Consider the following 20,493-nt stretch of genomic DNA (forward strand, 5'->3'; position numbering starts at 1 on the left):
CTATCATTTCTATAGTTTTGAAAGTTGTTTGCCCTGCACTTCCAGTTTACTCACATAAGAGATGTACAGTTTATAAGGTTGAGAAATGTAAAAGTGTAAGTTGTTTATCTAAAAAGATATTTTTAGGATGAAAATACAAGTTATAACAAAAAGTATTTTCGGTATAAAAGTTTGGACTCACTAAGATAGGATAGATAATACAGTACTTTTTCCAAAGCTGACAAATACAAATGAACTGAAAATTGTAAATCTAATTCTTACCTGATTATTGTTCTTATTGTATAGTTTTTCCTGTGTTACAGTGACACCCTTTCCTTTTTATTTAGACAAAAAGAGGAAAATGTTGTGGAATATTTGTTTACACTCTGTAGAAGAGGTGTTGTTATGATTGACTTAATAAAGAGTGGCTTTGCAGAAGAGATAGGTAGGATTTCTAGGGAGAGAGAGAAAGAAAAGAAATCTAGGTACGTGGATTATGTGAGGGATGCCTGGAGACTCTGAAGAAGTCACATACACAGTACAGAGCAAAGGTAACCGAGTCACGTGACAGAACAAAAACAAGTTAATTTGAGTTAATCAAGCTGGCTGGGGACAAGCATATGCTAAAGAGCAGACTTTCATAATTCATAATTAATTTTTATACCCACATTTTTTAAAAAAAGAGAATGTTTCTGTCTCTCTCTGCTTACTGAAATGCACAGTGAAGCTGTGTAGTAAATTAAATAGTGACACAGGAGAAAAGTTACAATGGCATGTGGGAGGCCATGGAAGTTTAGTTCTATTAACTATTTAAGGTACTTTTGATTTTGTGAAAACAGAATACATCATGCAGCGTGTACAAACACATACTCAAAAAGTCACAGTTAACTACTTCATACTAAAAAGTATTGCAGACATAAAATCAGCCTCTCCACGAAATCAGTAAAATACACAATATAAATCTGCAAAAGTTAAAAAAAAATGCTACTCCTATAAACTAAGAATAGAATTAATTCTGCGAGGCTCTGCTGGTGACACTCTGGAAAACTCCAGCATTTATCAGTCTTCGTTCTTTACTACATTTATTTGTTTGCTTGCTTGTTTTTGTTTTTTGAGACAGGGTTTCTCTGTGTTAACAGTTCTGGCTGTCCTGGAACTCACAGGGATCCACCTGCCTCTGTCTCCAGAGGACTGGAGTAAAGGCCTGTGCTGTCATTCTTTGCCTCTTAAGAAGATACTAATTAGCATACTGTTTTCCTTTATACAATCAAATTAAAAGTTTGGGGCTCTTTAAAATAGTATTTTTAGAATGTTTAAAAATTATTTTAGCAATTTAAAAAATATAATGTCTAAAATATCAGTAACCTTGGAATGTTTTTAATGTGGTTAGTTATAACACTCCTTACAAAATACCTTAAAATGAGAATATGAAATCCATATTCCAGCAGAGCTCTTAGAAGAAAAGGAATTCCTATGGTTCTCCAAGAGCTAATCACAGAAATGATAGTTACTAGATAATAACTTTTGTTCCTTGATCACACTTAAAAATAATTACATTATATATGTAATGTAAACTCAGTGAAAATGCTAATCAAAAGGAAAAGAGGAATACAAAAAAAATTGACAGTACTTTTTAAATATATATGTTTGTTATGTTTGTTTCTAAATAAAAAAAATAAAAAGTTTACTCTAGATAATAAGTTGTAGCAATTATAACAAATCTCATTGTTTTGGTAGTTGTATTTTACTACTGTGCTCATTAAAATGTGTGCTCATTGTAACGAAGACCTAAAGGCATGCTAAGATAATTAAAGAGAAAATTTAAATCTTTGCTTTTAACAACTCTAGAAGAACTTTTAATCTTATAGGATGTATTTAAAAGAAATTTAGTAAAGGGTATTACCATGCTTTACACAAATATCAGTTTGATAACTGAGACAGGAGAGTTCCTTTCTCACTTCTAATTAGATGTTTGAAGACCTGGCACATGTTAGGTGCCCTATTGTAGATTCCCGAATGAAAACACCTAACTTGCTATGTCAAAAGGTCCCCGGTCAGTACTTTGTCTTCTAGGTGTTGGGTATGGTCATTCACACATATACGCCAAAATGAATGGTCAGAAACATTCCATCTGCATGAAGACTAGTGCTTTAATCCAAACCACCTGTCTAAATACACGAACAATCTGTATATCAGTGTTAAGACTGAAATATCACCTCTCTAATTCTGATCAGTTTGAAAACTGTTTTTGCCATGATTAAAGGGTCAATATAAACACAGAACCTAACGCTGTTTCCTATGGTTAGGTTTCAGTAGTTTAAGTTTCTGAATACTACAATTCTTCACACAGCTGTTATACTGTGGAGCAGGGGATGGACGCACATCTGCTTCTTGCTTATTTCATTAATGGTTCACTCCCAGGTCCTTTCTCCACAGATAACCCAGGACCCATCTAAGTCTGTCTTCTGCATAGTTGGGTTGTTCTGGTTTGTCACTCCCCATACAATGCAAATCTCAGTGAACTCACATCTGTCACAGATCGACCCAATTCATGGGCGATCTTTTCCCATCGACCTGGGGTCCCTCCTGGGAACTTAACCATACTTCTTGTCAGCTGGTTTAGGTCCTCTTCTGTCCATTCAGGTGCCTGTAAGACATTAAAGGAAAAAAATAATTGGAAAAATGCTTACTAAAACATTAACAAGCCTGTGAAACAATTATTGGCAGAACCCTTTCTACAATGACCAATAGTACTAAGCATGTATTTAAGTTTAGTCAAAGTCTGAGGCAGCATCTTTATTGGCAAAATGGAGTCCCAGCAGTCTTTGCAAGATTTTTATATGCATATAAGAATATGGAAGTACTACATAATGCAAAACCAAGTTTTGGAGATACTTTAAAAAAGACCAATTTTACATTAAAGTAAAAAACCATTATCAAAGCCTTTAAGAAACTCTTGTCACATAATATGGCTAGCAAAATTTTGAAGTAAGAAATACTATAAAAGAAAACAAAACAGCTCTTAGATGTATACATGAAAATCTGAATAGATTGAGCATTGAGAATCAGAACCGTGCAAGGATATATTTCTCGCTCATTCTATGTAACAATAGCAGCATTCAATTTTAGAATTGTTGAATTTGCCAAATGCTAGCATTCTGTAAAACTTGAGAACAAGTAAAACCTTACACCAAGAAACTCTTACACCAAGATGTGAACTGTCCAGTCCATGTAAAGTTTTTAATAGTTGGAACAGTGAAAGATTACAAAGATTATGAAACTGTACAAAAATTCTAGCAGCAACATATTCCTGAGTTTCACTACTAATGACAACCAATGGTCAAAACCTAAAATTGAGTAAAGAAACATAAATCACTGTTGGATAAGAAAAAAAAATCAATATGACAACTATATTCTAGGCAGTAGCCACTATGGCATTAAACAATGGGAGATGAAGGAAGCCCACCTCATTTTCCTTTAATTAAAAAGAAAGAGAAGCAGGGCGGGGGTAGTGGGAGAAAAATCTTAGAAACAAATACCTTTCCTAACCACCATTTCTGATAATGAACAGGCATACATCAGGCGGTTTGCATTACAGAACCATCAGCACAGAACAACAGTTAGAGGTGAGTGACCCCAGGGACTATCTCCATAGCTCCAGCAAAGCCGCTCCCTGACACTAATCCTCCCTGTCATTCTCCCACTGTGCTCTAACCACACTGACATCCGCCTGCCTCACTGCAAGCCTAACGGGGCCCTTCCTGACTTTTTACTGTCTTCCCCAATCAATGGTTCAAGCATGCTCTTTTCACCATGTCCAAATGGCAGCTTCACTCATAATCAAAGTGCACTGCCCCTGTTAAAGGGCTTTCCGAAAGCCTTTCCTATTTGCATTCATTTGCAAAGCAAACTACTTTTATTCACTTTGTTCTGCTATCAAGAATGTTCCCTGAAGCAGATAAATTGGCATAAATACAACCTGCCACTTAAGAGTCAGTAAATAATAGCCAATAGTGGGGAGGATTTTATCAATCATTCTATTTTGTATCCACTAAGGGCTGAGAGCCTCGAACATATTCATCAGTGCAGCCCCTACAATACATGCATAAACTCACTAAGATAAAAAGGTAGTCTACACTGGGTCTGGCTAGAATTTCTTTGATATTTAATGAAGATCAGAAATTTAACTCTCTGTATCACTTAAGCTAAAAATTACATGGCAGGGTTTTCCTTTCTTTTTGCCTTATTTAAGGAAAAATGAGTTATTTAGATATCATTTAGAGGAACAAATTAGATTTTCAAAGAAAATACTATGCTCATCATTAAAATCCAAAGCTCTAATAAGTATACAAAATGCAAAAGCTTGAGGAGAATTTAAATATAAGCTGGAAGTGCAAAATCAAGTCATGAAGAACATTAAGATCCTCACTGAAACAGACTCAGACCAGAATCAAACTAGTGAAGTGTTCTTCAGAGCACAGCAAATCACCTGATGTCTACATTAGTTTTAACAGAAATCTGTGCAAAACTTCTATTTTTAATGGACTGGTTTTCTGAAAACTTACCTATATCAATGGTTGACATTAAAAACCAATCAGATTTTCATTTCTTGTTAATGAGTCTAGCACTACTGTTTCCCTGGGAAGGCGACAGTTTATTTAAATCAAATACCTGTACTGAGAATCTGAAAAAAAAAAAAAAAACCACTGACTGCCTCAGCAAACTTCCTTTTAGTTTTAGTTATTTCACGGCCATGATTTTTACGATTATTGTTAAAAGATGGGTAATAATAATAACTTGTGGGCTGAAATCTGAGTGTGGCCTTTGAGCTGCTCATTATCCCCTCTCCCACAGCTGCAAGGCACTTTGGCGAATGTGTAATTCCTCAGCAATAGTTAGTGGTGTTTTTAGAAGGGACAGAGCCCACTGTGATCCAGCTACTGCAGCAGTCAGGGTGGCCGTGGTGTGAATGTATTCTCCCTGTTCTAATACAGAGCCAACTGTAGCTGTGAAAGTCAAATGAATGCATAAGCATACTGCTTTGCCACTTAAAACCATGTGTGTCCAATATTACTGAAACACCCGGCCAAAAATTCATGGCTGCAGTAAAGTAATGGAAGATACCACATGGTGAGGGGACAGCTGTTGTGACTACACAAGCATTCCAATTTTGCATCAGAAAAGCCCCACTCTGGGAATAAACCTCCATACTGAATACAAAATAAAAAGTAAGTTTTCAAATTATTCAATATTTTATGTAATGACCCCCAAATATATATGCATAAGAATGAATAGGGAAATTTAAATTGTATTATCAAAATAATACTCCTTTGGGATGGATTTCTGTCATAAAACCTGCTATGTTCAAAGACTTGGTGCCTCTGAAAATCTTTAATATTCCTGGTTACAGGACTCGGAGGTGGCAAGGGAAAGCTTGTTGTTATTTTATGGAACCTACATGCAGTTTCCCCTTCCAGTTTTAGACCATAAAACACGAAATGTAAAGTATTATGCAATTTATTTGGCTAAAAAATTATGACTACATTGAAAGAAAACTGTGCACTACTTGCTGCGTTCCACATCTGGATAGGAAAAGGTCCTTTCCTACTTCATAGTTAAATGTTTGTATTCAACTCAAAGTCTTACAAATTTTACTTAAGAAAATATTTTAATATTCTGTCACTTGATTAAAATATCAGTTACAGGGCTATAGTGTAGATAGTATTCCTCTAACTCTATATTTTGTACAGTTTTAGTATGCATTTGGTTTTCAGCTATATAATTTATTTTCCAATTTTAAAGTGACTTTGACAAACTTCTGTGTAAACCAATGGTATGTTAAGAGCAACAAAATTAAAACTAAAACATCTCAGATTTACTTTCACTCTTAGGAAGATAAATTCTTGAGGCCCTTCTTCCTGGCTTGTGGGTGGCTACCTCTGACCATCTGCAAGGGCTCATAATGAAGCTGCTTATGGAGCCCATTGCAACCTCTGTTTCCATGAGTTGGACAAAGCAATATACCCTCCACTAAAGACTGGACACAGAAGAGGACTCCGTTCCTTTGTTGCTGCTTTCAGTGTTAAGCAAGTGCTCCACTACTGCGATAAATCCATCAACAAGACTAATTTCTGTGTGGCTCTTGCCAAAGACTGACATAGTTACCTTGTAATGAAGGAGAATATTCTGCCTGGGACATTTCCCTGCTCACTTTTGACAGATTTGATTTATTGTGGAGTTTAGATTTTCTCTTGGAGCTATGATGGTGTCCTGTGACTATAGTTGTCATTCTCATCAGGTCAACTAAGCTGCACCACACTCCTGTAGCTCTTGAAAGTAATCTTGTCATGGTTTTAGCCTTTCAGATGGTTTGCAGTCAGCCAACAGTATACCTTTCAATGCTAAAACCACTGAACAATGAGCCAGGAGTCAAAAATATTGGATGCAATCTCCATGTTCCCTACTGTCTACTGACATCTGGGATTGCTGAATACTGAAGAGGCTTCCTCAAACATCAACTCCAAAAGTTGAATCTAGGCAATTGGAATTCTGTGTGTTTGAGGCCTACCTCTCTAGCTTTATCTTACCTTGACCTCTGCCTCTGATACCTTCAGCTAGCTAAAACTACTCGTGCTAATACTCAAGCCATCTCACAGTTCTGATCCTTTGGGATAGCTTCTTTCTATCTAGAACGCACAGTTCTAAGTTACCTACCCAGGTACTCCCTCCCCTCCAGAACTGCTTTCTCTGAGAAGCCTTCCTAACTCCCCAGGCCACCTAAATTAATCCTGCTATGATGGAGAAAGGTCATTGGCTAATAAAGAAACTGCCTTGGACCATTTTATTGGTTAGAACATAGGTGGGTGGAGTAAACAGAACAGAATGCTGGGAGGAAGAGGAAGTGAGTTCAGACTCGACAGCTCTGCTCTCTGGAGCAGAGGCCATGCTCCCCTCTCCCGGGCGGACACATGCAATGAAGCAAGCCACCAGGTCAGACATGCTGAATCTTTCCCGGTAAGACCGGTGCTACACAGTTTATTAGAAATGGGTTGATCGGGATATCAGAATTAGCCAGTAAGGGCTAGAGCTAATGGGCCAAGCAGTGTTTAAATGAATACAATTTGTGTGTTGTTGTTTTGGGGCATAAGCTAGCGAGGCAGCCGGGGTGCTGGGGACGCAGCCCCGCCACTTCTATTACTACACTGCTAAGTTACCTCCATAACATTTTAAGGTTTTATTGAAATTACTGCATTATATTTTGACAGCCCCTTCATAAACTATTTCTGAATATAGACTGCAACCACCTTGGATTCTCATACACACATCCTCGATGGCAACACATTGTAAAGGCAGAATTTGGGGGATAGAAAAGAATTCATACAAAAATAGATAGTTACTAGGTAGGAAAAAGTTGGAGACACACTAAATGTGGGCAACTCTTCTTAAGTGGGAATGGTGGGAATAACAACAACTACACCCACCCCCAAGATCAGTGATGGGGAGTTCAGAGCTCTTGGCTGTGCAGTCAGAGGTCTACCAGAGAATATTTTCATGTCTCAGAGGACATTTTAATTTATAGATTTATAGCTCTTAAAATTAAATGTGATCTCAAGAGAACAACTATTCTATCTTCAGGCAGAAAATTTTCTGTATTATCCTACTGGGGAAAAAACTGAAACCAAAAGAAATTGAAGAGATTAAAAAAAATCAGGACAAATGATTGATAAATGCTATAGGGAAAATTAAAAATCTGTTGTTTTTTTTTTCTCTTCTACTTTACAGGGGTGCATCTCAGTATTTGTCAAAGGTTACAATATTCAATAGAATGGCACTTGATTCTTAGGGCACTAGAATCTATTTAAAGCATGAAAGTTAACATTTTTAGTAATTATATTTGCTTAAAATAGACTCATTTCAATTAGAAATATTCTAGTTCTATGCCCTATTTTCCAGCAGGAAGAAATAGAAAGCCACAAAAGTTAAGAAAACCTTAAGGTCACGGGGGACCTTAGGCCCCCCAATTTTGGCTCAATAATTCATCGGCAGTTCCTGAGGTTACAGACCTAAATGTTGTGAATGTTGAAAAGAAAATCTGTGTCAAGACAAACTGTTGAAAGTGGCAATCTTTTGAATGTTTATATAAAATTAAGGTAGTGTTAGAATTTACATGATATTATTATAAGGATAAGGTTTGCTTTTTTTTTGTTTGTTTGCTTTTTTGAGACAGAGTTTCTCTGTGTAGTCCTGGCTGTTCTGGAACTTACTTTGTGGACAAAGCTGACCTGGTCTCAAACTCTGAGATCCACCTGCCTCTTCCTCCGGAGTGCTGGAATTAAAAAAGCATGCCTGGCTAAAGTTTGCAAATTCTATACATCAAGATGAAGGATTTTGACCCTAGAAAATAATTTCCAGTTTTATTGCAGATAAAGCTCAGAGCTGCTTTGTGGTAGCATGTGGAAACAGCTAACACTGCTGCTGCTACTGAATAGAAACTACTATTCCCGAGGAGAACTAGTGAGTCCAATCTGCCATGGTACACACAAGAGCTGTTTAGGAGCAACGTTCATCCTCTCAACTTTGTTTCTTCCAAATTAGTCACTGATCAATTCAACATTACTATAAGCCTGTTGTGTTTTGGGGACAATCAGAAGTATTTTGGTTTGCTTTTATCTGTTGATATGCTTATTATACTAAATTAAAACTCTCAAGTAGGGGGCTGGAGAGATGGCTCAGTGGTTAAGAGCATTGCCTGCTCTTCCAAAGGTCCTGAGTTCAATTCCCAGCAACCACATGGTGGCTCACAATCATCTGTAATGGGGTCTGGTGCCCTCTTCTGGCCTGCATACATACAGACTATTGTATGCATAATAAATAAATAATTTTTTAAAAAGCCTCTCAAGTATTAAAACAAGCGAAAAGGCTAGAAATCGTTAATGGCACTGGCTGTTCTTCCATTCAAAACCAACAATTGGGTCTCTGGCGGGGCTACCCACCTCTCACCCAGACCCAGATTTAATTTCCAGAACCCACTTGGCAGCTCACAATCATCTGTAACTATAGTCCAGAGGATCCAACATTCTCGTCTGGCCTCTGCAGACACTGCATGTATACTGTGCATATACATACAAGCACGCAGATCACCCATGGCCATAAATTAAATAAATTAAAACATAAAAGAATAGTAAAGTAGGGGCTGGAGAGATGGCTCAGTGGTTAAGAGCACTGGTTGTTCTTTCAGAGGACCTGGGTTCAATTCCCAGCACCCACATGGCAGCTCACAACTGTCTGTAACACCAGTTCCAGGGAGCCCAACATCCATGGCAAAACCACCAATGCATATAAAATAAAATAAAATAAAAAAGAAAAGCAAAGTACTTAATTTTTATTGCTTAAACTAAAAAAAAAACCTCCCTATTGATTGGTGTCATTTAAATGTGAGTAGAGAGCATATATCGTAGGTCAGAAATTTTAATACAGGATAAGTATGAAAATTTATCAGCTCTTTCTAGAGACTGGAAACAGAAATGAATGAGTGAGAAACCACACCCTGAAATTAGAGAAAACAACTGAAACTGAAATGTCTAAAAATGGAGTTAAGTAAATGGTGGTATGCAGCATTGCCAAAAATATGTGTTTTATCTGACCTTGTGGTACTGTTGTTATTCTTGGCATATGTTGCCCTTGTCCTAGGACCATCTTACAGATGCAGAGGACTGGTCATGAAGTGATTGGAATAAAACAGGTAAATATCCACAGTGTAGGATGTATCACTCCTTTTCAGGGTTGAACAAATATTTTATTATATACAGATACACGCCATAGTCTGTCTATCCATTCATCTACTGATGAACATATAGGGTAGTTCCTCTTTTTTTTTTCTATTGTCACTGATGTTAGTATTCGGGCATCTGTACTAACCTAACCTTAGGGTCCTGACACGATACAGCTGCAATCACTAAAGGCACCCCATCTGCATATTCTCTATGTTCCCTTATAAAAAGCAGGCCTTGCCTACCTCCTTTCTCTTTCCTTTTCTCTCTCTTTCTCTCTTATCACTCTTGTCCCCAGGGACCAATCTCTGCTCCCCTCTCTGTCCCATTTTCTGCCTCTTTACTCTTCCAATAAACCTCCCATGTGAGCCCTGTTCTACAGCATGACTCCTATTCAGCCGATTTTAAATTAACAACGTTGGTACCATGAGATTTAGCAGGCCCTCTTGGAGCTGAGGCACATCTGGATCCTAGAACCTGGTCCACATACAAAAGCCTCACTTCTCCAACTAACAAATCACTGGGTCCCCCCATCCAACACTATCATGATTGGTTGGCTGCCCTTCTTCACCTCTGGCCATTTTCCACAAGTGAGGACTTGTCTCTTGAGTATGGTTTTTCACCTTTTGGCCTCATCAAGTCCTTATACCAGGCAACCATGGCTCTCTTGGGCTAGTAGCCTTCAGCCCCCATTCTCTGCATCACAGGACAGGCTGTGCCTATGTAATCCGATTCCCTCTGATTTTCTGTGATCCTACGAATTGTAGACTATTGAATTTATTTCTCTACCTCAAGGGAGGTAGAGTCATGGGAACTGTCGTCAGACCTGGTCTCAATACCCCTTAGATATCAATCCAAATGGCTGCTTCCCAGCATTTCCTGATTTTTTTTTTTACGAGACCTTCACAACATTCTGCCAGTTATCCAATAGGTGGAAGGAGGTAACACCCTTTCACTCTTCTGCTTTCCCCCTCCCCCAATACACCTCTTACACTAACTCTGTTGCTTGTGGCATGTTTACTTAGTGGCAGGACCCACTGAAAGTAACTACTTCATGCTGGGACCCTACCCACCTGCTCTACCTTCAACAGATTCACTCTCTTCCACCTACAACACATCTGCTTTCTCATTCACTGATGGCTTTGCCTTCCATTCAAAACCAACAATTGGGTTTCTGGCAGGGCTACCCACTTCTGACCATTCCCCTGGATGAGAGGCTTCCTTTCTTGAGCACAATCCTCTCCTCAGCTTCTGGCTTTTTCTGAAGTCCTGGTACCAGGAGACTGTGTCTTTCTTGGGCTCAGAGCACTTGGCCCCTGTTCTTGCATGATGTGTACCAAACAGCTTGTGCTCACTCAATCTGATCCTCCTTGGGTCCCTGGGATGCTAGCATATTCAAGCCTTTGATCTTCTTTCTCCCATTCTGCCCCACCCTTGGTGTCATACACCTCCTCACTCCCATTGGGATATCTTTTGGAGACCCACTGACCACTCCTTTCAAATCAAATCAGATCTGGCCTTAGTACCTTGTAAAAGATAGTTGGGAAACTGAGAAAGAATTCTCCATTTTTTTTCTTTTTCAATGCTCCAAACCTGTCTGCTCTCCCTCTCTAAATGTCCTGTCTAGGTCTGCTGCAACATAGGAGTCAGAGATAGAGACAATCCTCGGGCCTGGGGCCCTGTTCCCTTAAGCTTCAGAAGACACTGATATCAACTGCCTTGTCCCCAATTCCAGAAGAATGTGGCTTCACCTCAGAGTTCACTTCAGTGAACTCTACTGGATTGGGAACCCCATTTGGAAGTGGATGCTTTCCTTCCTGACCTGTCTCCTCCTCTTATCTTTAATAACTACACCCTGCTTCATCAATTTCCCTATGAATGATACACTCAAAAATCTCTAACCATTCCTAATCAGCTATTGTTACAGAACTACCAACTGTTAGCCACAGAGCTGGAGGCACAAGACTACAGAACATGTCCAAGTGGTGAGAACCAACAGCACACTAGAGGTATCCAAGACCCCCAGATTCAGAAAAGAGCCTCACAGAACAGATCCTAATATAACTCTTTACTATTCCTTTATTTAAAAGGTACTAACACTACAATGACTTTCCTCAGTAATCAACCTGTGTTTCTTGGCTAATTGGATAGAAAGAGGGGGTCCAGGAGATGCTGTGGTGATGAGAAATGATCAGGTGTTTTAAGGTTTGTTTATTTAAAGAAAGCTTAAGTGGTGACAAGGAAGACTGACTTCAGATGTTTAAAAGAATGAGACATTTTCCACATTTCTCTCTCACTATGCTACGGTTATATTAAGACTCTAGAAGTTCATAGTTTTAACATTAATCAGTGGAATTCTGATAAGCTATTAATCTGGCAAGGTACTATTACTATGTGAGTATACTACCTTTTCTGTAATGTGGATTTTGGTACAGATTACAAACAGTGGGAATGCTAAATATGTCTAAAACTTACCTTTAATAAACTCTAGGAATTCTTGTGAGCTCCAGGGAGTCAACTTGGATCCACCTTGAACAGCATTTTGCCAAGTCCAAGTGGTGCTGGATGGTTTCATAGAGCCTGGACAGTGAAGTGAAACTGCCAGATACCCAGGACAGCTTTCTCAGGGACCCCAAAGATGATCTACATTCCCCAGGTCAGCAGAAAGCAGTCACGAGAACACGGCATCCTCATTCCCGCCTCATCTGCTACCCCTTTCTAACTCCTCACCTTTTTATAATAAATGAAAGGAGAATGCTAGTATTCAGGCATCTGGACTGGCCTGCCTTTAGAGTCCTGACAGGATACATGCTTAGCTGCAGCCACTAAGAGCACCTCCTGTGCACATTTGCTACGTTCTCTTATAAAAGATGGAACTTGGCCATCTCCTGTCTTTCTCTCTTCTGCCACTCTTGTCCTCAAGAACTAGTCTCTGCCCTCCTCTCTGTCCCCTTTTCTCTCCTCTTCCAATAACCTTCCCATGTGTGCCCTGTTGTATGGTGTGACTCCTTCCAGACAACTTTCAAAATTATAACAACTGGTGCTGCTGTGAACTGGGTTTGTGTACACGCCTGGGACTGTTTTCAGCTCAAACCATATTTCTATGAGAGGGATGGCTGGGTTATATGGTCACAAGCTAACTTTCTGAGGAACTACCAGGTTGTTTTCTATATCAGCTGAACCATTTCCCATCTTCACTACAGCAAGGATTCCACTTTCTCCATATTTTCATGCTATTTTCGGTTACTACAATCATTTGAATGAGTTTGTGCTGGTATCTTACTGGTTTTCATTTCCCCGATTCTGAGGAACTTAGGTAGTTTTAAAATGTGTTTATTGGATATCAGCTTATTTTCTTGGGAGAAATGTCAAATCAAGTCTATGGTCAATCATGGTCTTAAAGGTTTTTTTTGTTTTCTGGGTTTTTTTTTTTTAAAGTTTTGTTCTGTTTCTCTGTGTAACAGCCCTGACTGTCCTGGAACTCTGTAGATGAGGTGGGCCGTGAACTCAGAGATCCACTTGCCTCTGCTTCCCAAGCTTTAGGATTAGAGACATACACCACCACTGCTTGGCGACACGTTAAGTTTTTAACTTTGTTTTTGATCCATATTCAAGGAATCATGACCAATCTAGTGCTATAAAACTTTCCCTTTGTTTTCTTCCAGTATTTTCCTTGTTTAGCTCTTATGTTTGTCTTTGATATCTGTTTTGTGTTAATTTTTCTATATGGTATAAGGTCATCACTCCAACCTCTACTAATTTTTTTAATGCATGTAGGTATCTTGTTTTCTCAGTACTATTTATAGATTCCCCTAGCCCCCGCAAATGTTTCTGGGATCTTTGTAGAACATTATTTGATCATACTACAAAAGTCTGTATCTAGGATCTTTATTCAACTCATTGGTTCTTAAGTTTATGCCAATACCTCTTAGTCTGATCATATACCTTTGCAGTAAGGTTGAAGCCAGGAAGTCTGGGATCTTGCCTCTGTTCTTTTCAAGACTGCCTTGTCTGTTTGGACCCTTAGGCTTCCACTTTGCTGGAGAGTGCACTGAATGGAAAGGCATTTCATGTGCACTGGGTGGTGACTTTCAGTGCAGATCATTCACTTTTATAACGAAGTTCAAAATCACTTTGTCCACTCAATTCTACTAGCTTATTAGCAGACAGTTTCCTTCTTCCCTCTTGTTTCCCTTGGGGCTACATAAATCGCATCATGTCATAAAGTCTTTTCCGATTTAACAGCAATGTTTTAAAGATTTACCCAAATTGCTGCAGATAGTTTTAATTTGTTAATTTTAACTTCTATGTAAAATTCTGTTATTCATCTGATTCCCAGTATGGCTGAAAAAATTTACCACAGAGTGCCTTGAAACCACAGAAACTTATTTGCTCACTACCAGGAGGTAGAAGCCTCTTGATATTATTTTGGAAGTTTATGGGACAGTTCCATTCCCGCCCTCCCTCCCCGCCCCATGCTGATTTCTAGCAATTCTTGGTGTTCCATGGACTGCAGACATCACTCCAATATCTGCTGTGTTACCCTAAGGATTCTTTTCTTGAGGTTGTTCTATATACCTATTCTTTCTTTCTAAATACTGCATATCACCGATTTTAGGGTCTGTCTTTTTAAGGTTTCTGTGCTGTGAAGAGTCATGACTGTAGCAACTCTTATAAAGGAAAATATTTAACTGGGGCTGGCTTACAGTTTCAGAAGTTGTGGTAGTTTGAATAAAAATGGCCCTCATTAGTCCATAGGGAGTAGCATTATTAGAAGGTGTGGCCTTGTTAAAGTTGGAGTGGCCTTGTTGGAGGAAGTGTGTTACTGGGGCAGGCTTTGAGGTTTCAGATGCTCAAACCATGCCTAGTATGGCATTCTCTTCCTGCTGCCTGTTGGTCCAGATATAGAACTCTCAGATCCTTCTCCAGCACCATGTCTACCTGCATGCTACCACCCTTCCTGCCATAATGATAATGGACTAAATCTCTGAACTGTACACCAGCTCCAGTTAAAAGTTTTCCTTTGTAATAGTTGCTGTGGTCATGGTGTCTCATCACAGCAATAAAACCCTAACCAGGACAGAGGCCTAGTCCATTATTATCATGGCAGAAAGCACAGTAGTGTACAGGCAGATATGATGCTGGGGAAATACTGAGTTCTACATCTGGATTGGTAGACAGCAGGATGAGAAAACCACACTGGGCCTTCCAGCTTGAGCATTTGAGACCTCAAAGCCCACCCACAGTAATATGCATTGTTTAATGAAGCCACACCCACTCCAACACAGTCACACTTTCTAATATTGACATTCCCTGGTGACCAGGCACTCAAAAACATTAGTGTATGGGGCCATTTCTATAAAAAACCACCACAGGGACTATTCTATTTCAATATGACATCATCATAAGTAAGACCTTACTTCCAAATATGATTAAATTCTGAGGGTCTTTATATGTTTGTGTGTGTAGAACTTAATCTATTATGTACTATATAACTAATATAGACTGCTTATCCATTTATTTCCTTACCTGATAAATATCCTGGTTGTTTCATAATTTTACTTTTGTTGGGATGAATATTTTTAAATAATTCTTTATCTATGTATGTAGGTCTTCAGTCAATATATTTAAATGGGAATTTCTGATTAATATCATAAATAGTTTCAGCTTTACAATTAGATGTCAAATTACTTGCCAAAGAAGCTTTAACTGACTTTGCCATCAACAAAAATGGAAAGTTCTTGTCCCACCACCCCCAAATACCTGTCAACATCTAACTTAGATCTTGTCAGATGAATTTATCTCTTACTTAAAAAAAAACAAGAGCAACTATCAATGTATTAAACAAGCACAGACAGGGAGTACAGCTCAGTGGAAGATCACTGAGCTAGCATATGAGGCTCTGGGTTCTATTAGTTCTGCTTCGATTTTATGTTTGAATAGAACAATAGTATAATTTCCATGTGTCCACCACCCAGCTGCAGTGATCATTCATTCATAACCAATAATGGTTCATGGCTACTACACTAAAACTCCTTCTCTCCTATGTTATATTAAAGCAAATCTAAGACACAGAAAATAACTTGAAAAAACTTATTTGCGTGTTTTTCTTGTGTGCATCCCATGGATCCATGTAGAGGTCAGAGGACAGCTTTGCTGAGATGGTTCTCTCTTTTCTCTTTTAAGTTGGTTCTGGTCATCAAACTCAGGTAACGAACTGTCTCACCAGCCCCAACAGAGTTTCTTGGTCTTGGTGGGCCTTGAATTGCAGTCCTTCTGCCTCAGACTCATAAATGCTGAGATTGCAGGGCTGTGCCACCATAGTTGGTTTCAATCTTTTTGTTGAAGCATATTCATAATAAAGGTCCATTTCTGGCATACTGGCATATAAATTTATTTAAATGCATGTATGTTTCATTCTTTTTCTGTAAAATGTTTGGTAGACATTCTGAAGGTATTTTCTACTTTCTAATACCTTCTATTGTACATAAGAAAGTCAATTGTTTACATATTTAGTGTTTGTTTTCTTCTTAAGGTTAGCTTTAAGGTTCTCTATTTGCTTCAATAGTTTTTCCTTGATTTGTTTCTATGTAGACAGTTTTTATTTATTCTGTTTAGGACACTGAGTACTTCTCAAAAATAAGGACTTACCTGTCATACCAATTCTAGAAAAGCTTAGCCATTATTTTAATGCCACATTTTCCAGTCTCCCCATCTGTTACTGTGACCAGGCATTCTATCTTCTCATTCTATATTTCTACTACTCTTGTAATTTTTTAATCCTCATCTTTTGTTTGTAAAGGATCAATTTCTGATCCATGAATTATTATTTCAGGGGTCTAAAAATTTAGTGGTCTAAACAAGTCTTCAGTGACTACTTTAGTCCTAAGTTGTATTTTTGTCTTATCCTGTCCCATTTATTCATGACGATTTGATTCTTTCTTTCCTGTAATCATTATAAGGCTAATGGTTTTATGGTCTCTTTCAGGTTTTCTTTCCTGCTGCTGACTATTGGAGATTATGCTTCTTCTGATCACATCTTTACTTGAGAGGGTGTTTGTTTTTCCTCCAACAAATCTCCCCCAAATCCTGTTTGTGAAAAGCCTAGAAATTTTTGCTTTGGCTTCTTGTTACAGACCAGGAATTATAAAAGTTTTCAGCTCTCCTTTCACAAAGGTGTTGGCCTTTGAGACCATGCTTTGTGCAGTAGGCCCAGTCCCAGCTACTCAGAGCACCAAAGCCGAACCTTCTCCCAGCCCTTGGATGATATATTATCTTTTTCTGGTAGCTCTGGCCTCTTGTTCTCCTGTTAGCTATTTGTTATATAGTAGCTATAGTATAATTAGTTACTTATTATTTTTCTTGCACTCACTCTACTGCAATAACATTTGTTATTTTTTAAAAATATATGGTCACAATATATAGCCTGGCTGGCCTGGAACTACTGCAATAAACTTTGAACATTCCTTCTCCTCCCTTCAAACTTACATATCACTGCAGCTAAATATTTCTAAAGCACACAATAACACTACTCCACTCTTTCAAAATACCAAGTATAATGGCATACAAATATGAAGGTGCTACGATGAAACCTATTACTGTATATGCTAACTTTAAAATTTAATAAATTAAAATTATGATTTGGTTGCAACCTAGTTTTGTAAGTTTACTTTTCCTTTTTATCATTAAAGTATTATTGATGGAGCTAAATTTTTCACTACTCTTGTTAATATACTCGGAACAATCATGTCTCAAAAATTCAGCTCAGAAATCTTTCCTACCCTTCTTCCAACTTCTTTATAAAGCCTATGTTTCTTTACTAGATGGAGGTTATCTTGCCATCTGCTGAACTTTAGATCTCTCGTGAAACTCCTAACATGTACTTCAAAATATACCAACTGAGGCTTCTGGTTCACTGTGTGAGCTAGAGAATACAGATACTAAAAAGACAAAGAACCAAGAGCATGCCTCTTGAAAACAGTAAGCTAGCTTTGAATCATGACTGTGCTCTTTAGTATTAGGTAATGGGAAAAGTTATTTTGCCTCTCTGTACCTCAGTTCTAATCTGCATGAAATACATAAAATAACAGTGCATGTCACAGAGAAATGCTTATAAAAATTAAATGGGTTATTATCTATTAGGTGCATACAACAGTGCCAAGTTCATAGAACCCACTTAATAACTGCTTGCTAAAATTATGAAGGATAAAATTGGGACTATCTTGTTACCATATTGCCCAATCACATCTTTTCTACACAATAGGTGGCAGTTCAATATTTTAGAAGATACAATCAAAATAAACTAGTTAATTCAAAACATTATACAGCAATAATAAGATTAAGTGCTGGAAGAATTCATATATGAAAAGAACCTTCTTGAATGAGTTTGTAAGAAAATATTTTTATGAAAGAGGTTTTCTGTAGTGAAAGACCCAATGACCTTTAGGGCGAGGTATGGACCTATAAATCCCAGCTACTAGGGAGAGGAAGAAGCAGCTCTTGAGACCAGGAATTCGAGACCAGCAACATAGGAAAGTTCTGTTCTCAAGAAGCTAAAGACCAGATTCAGGAGTGGGGTACATGTCCGTAACCACAGCACATGGATCCTGAGTGCAAAGCCCGCCTGGCTACATATACTTAAGCTGTTCTAGGCAAGCTGGGACATAGGATGATTTTACATTTGTAAGCATAAGATATTAAACACTCACCTAGGATGACAGCAGTGAGGGATTTCAAAATGAGACAGGTGAATTGAGCATTCCCAAATAAAAGGCATTTATAATAGGAAAAGATAAGTAATAAGCAAATACACAAACAAATAAATGAGTCTATCAAACTAGCACAGTAAGATGAATATACAGATACTTGAAAGTTGGAGAAGAGTAAATTTGGTTTTGGATATGCTGAATTTTAGTAGATCATGATAGGATTAAAAGTTATAAAAGGAAAGTAAAAGGTCTTTTTGTTTAGATTTATTCACTTTCATGTGTGTGTTTGATTGTACGCATGTATTTCACATGTATGCAGAACTCGAGGAGGGAATTGGACCTCCCAGAACTTGAGTTATAGATGACTATGACCCACCATATGGATACTAGGAACTGAACTTGGGTCCTCTGCAAGAACAGCAAGTATTCTTAACCACTGAATCATCTCTCTAGTCCCAAGTAAGAAGTTTTGAAACTGGAAAGCCCTGGAAATGTAGGTGCTTTAGGGTTTCTATTGCTGTGAAGAGACACCATGACCATGGTAACTCTCATAAAGGAAAACATTTAATTGGGGTGGCTTACATTTGCAGAGGTTTAGTCTGCTGTCATCATGGTATGACATGGTGGCAAGCAGACAGATATGGTGCTGAAGAGAAGCTGAGAGTTCTACTACATCTAGCAGGCAACAGAAAGTAAACTGTCTCACTGGGAATAGCCTCTGCATAGGATACCTCAAAGACCACTCCCACAGAGACATGCTTCCTCCAAGTCCACACCTTGCAAAGGTGCCATTTCCTTTGGGGTTCATTTTCCATGAATCCACCTCAACAGGCATACATGAGAGTAAATATAATTTAGGATACTCTATATTAACAGTCCAGTTACTAAATATCGCCAATGAGTATTTGGATGAAAGTTATATAAAATTTTGTAACTGGGAATACCAAGTAAAATAATTCAGCTCAGTGAAAATCTAAATTCTAGGGAGCATAGCTGGCTGAACTCTCAAATGTAAGACCATCAACATCAAATGCATGGCAGGGTGGTGTGCAATCCTGAGCAGCAATGGCCACTCAAAGTATAAAGTTCGTGCAAGTGTTATTTAATAGCAGGAACCATTGCATAAATTGAACATAATTTCGAATTAGAGGAAATAGGTATCATTATAGGAGTAAACTCAAATTCTATTTTCTGACACATGCGTGTATATTAATTAAGATCGTCTAACACATTCATTTAACTGACTTTGCAGTTCAATGGTCGTAACTCTGTGACCTTTGAAGTGAAGAGCACAATTTCATAAATTCAAAGAAAAATGGCATTGTCTTTCAGTAACATATTACTGTACATTTTTAGGGAGAACTAGCACTGTAGTTGTGAAAGTATTGAACAGAATTCATGAACTATTTATTGATTTAAAAAAGCTTTATAATTTTTCCATTCATATAAAATTTTCTCTGAATCCCCTTAATCATTTATTTCAGTCTCTTCAAAACTAATATATTCTGTTCTCATGGTTTAGACATTATCTTTTATTGTTTCTTTTAAGGTCTTGGACCTTTACTGTGCCATTTCTGAAGATTCAATTTGTACTTATTTCTTTGCTCTTTTGCCCTTAGGATTAGATTATGCTCATACATCCTATTCAGGAAGTGACCTAAGCAGAAGCAGGAGCACAGGCACAGGGAGCTCTCGTGTCTTTCTCCACAGAACTGAGAACCTAAGCACGGTTTTGAGCCATCCAAGGAAATGTTTATGGTGGATGTGTATACACTTGTTTATCTGTGTTCTCACCAAGTATCATCCTTAGCCTATTTCTACCTTATTTTTGGTATTACAGTTCTCACTGACCCTGGAGTTCACCAACTGGCTAGTAGCCAACTCCAGAGATCCTCCTACCTCATGTCCCCAACTGCTGTGCTGGGGTTACAAATTCTATGCAGCTGGGCACCACATGTAGAGATCTTATGTAGGTGCTGTGGATCTGAACTCAGATCTTGTGTTTATGCAGCAAGCACATTTAGTGATTGGGTTAT

The 20,493-nt window shown here is 38.2% G+C and overlaps 1 protein-coding gene across 1 annotated transcript in view; it reads right to left on the bottom strand.

Annotated features, from left to right (window-relative positions):
* Positions 1 to 20,493, bottom strand: part of Dnajc1 (DnaJ heat shock protein family (Hsp40) member C1) — a 178,668-nt gene that overhangs the window by 15,824 nt on the left and 142,351 nt on the right. Inside the window, exon 9 of the mRNA XM_075970588.1 lies at positions 2,507 to 2,626. Within this exon, the coding sequence (XP_075826703.1) occupies positions 2,507 to 2,626 (120 nt within the window). The remainder of the gene's footprint in view (positions 1 to 2,506; positions 2,627 to 20,493) is intronic.

The sequence above is a fragment of the Microtus pennsylvanicus genome, chromosome 4 (assembly GCF_037038515.1).
Source record: "Microtus pennsylvanicus isolate mMicPen1 chromosome 4, mMicPen1.hap1, whole genome shotgun sequence".
NCBI classification, from domain to species: Eukaryota; Metazoa; Chordata; class Mammalia; order Rodentia; family Cricetidae; genus Microtus; species Microtus pennsylvanicus.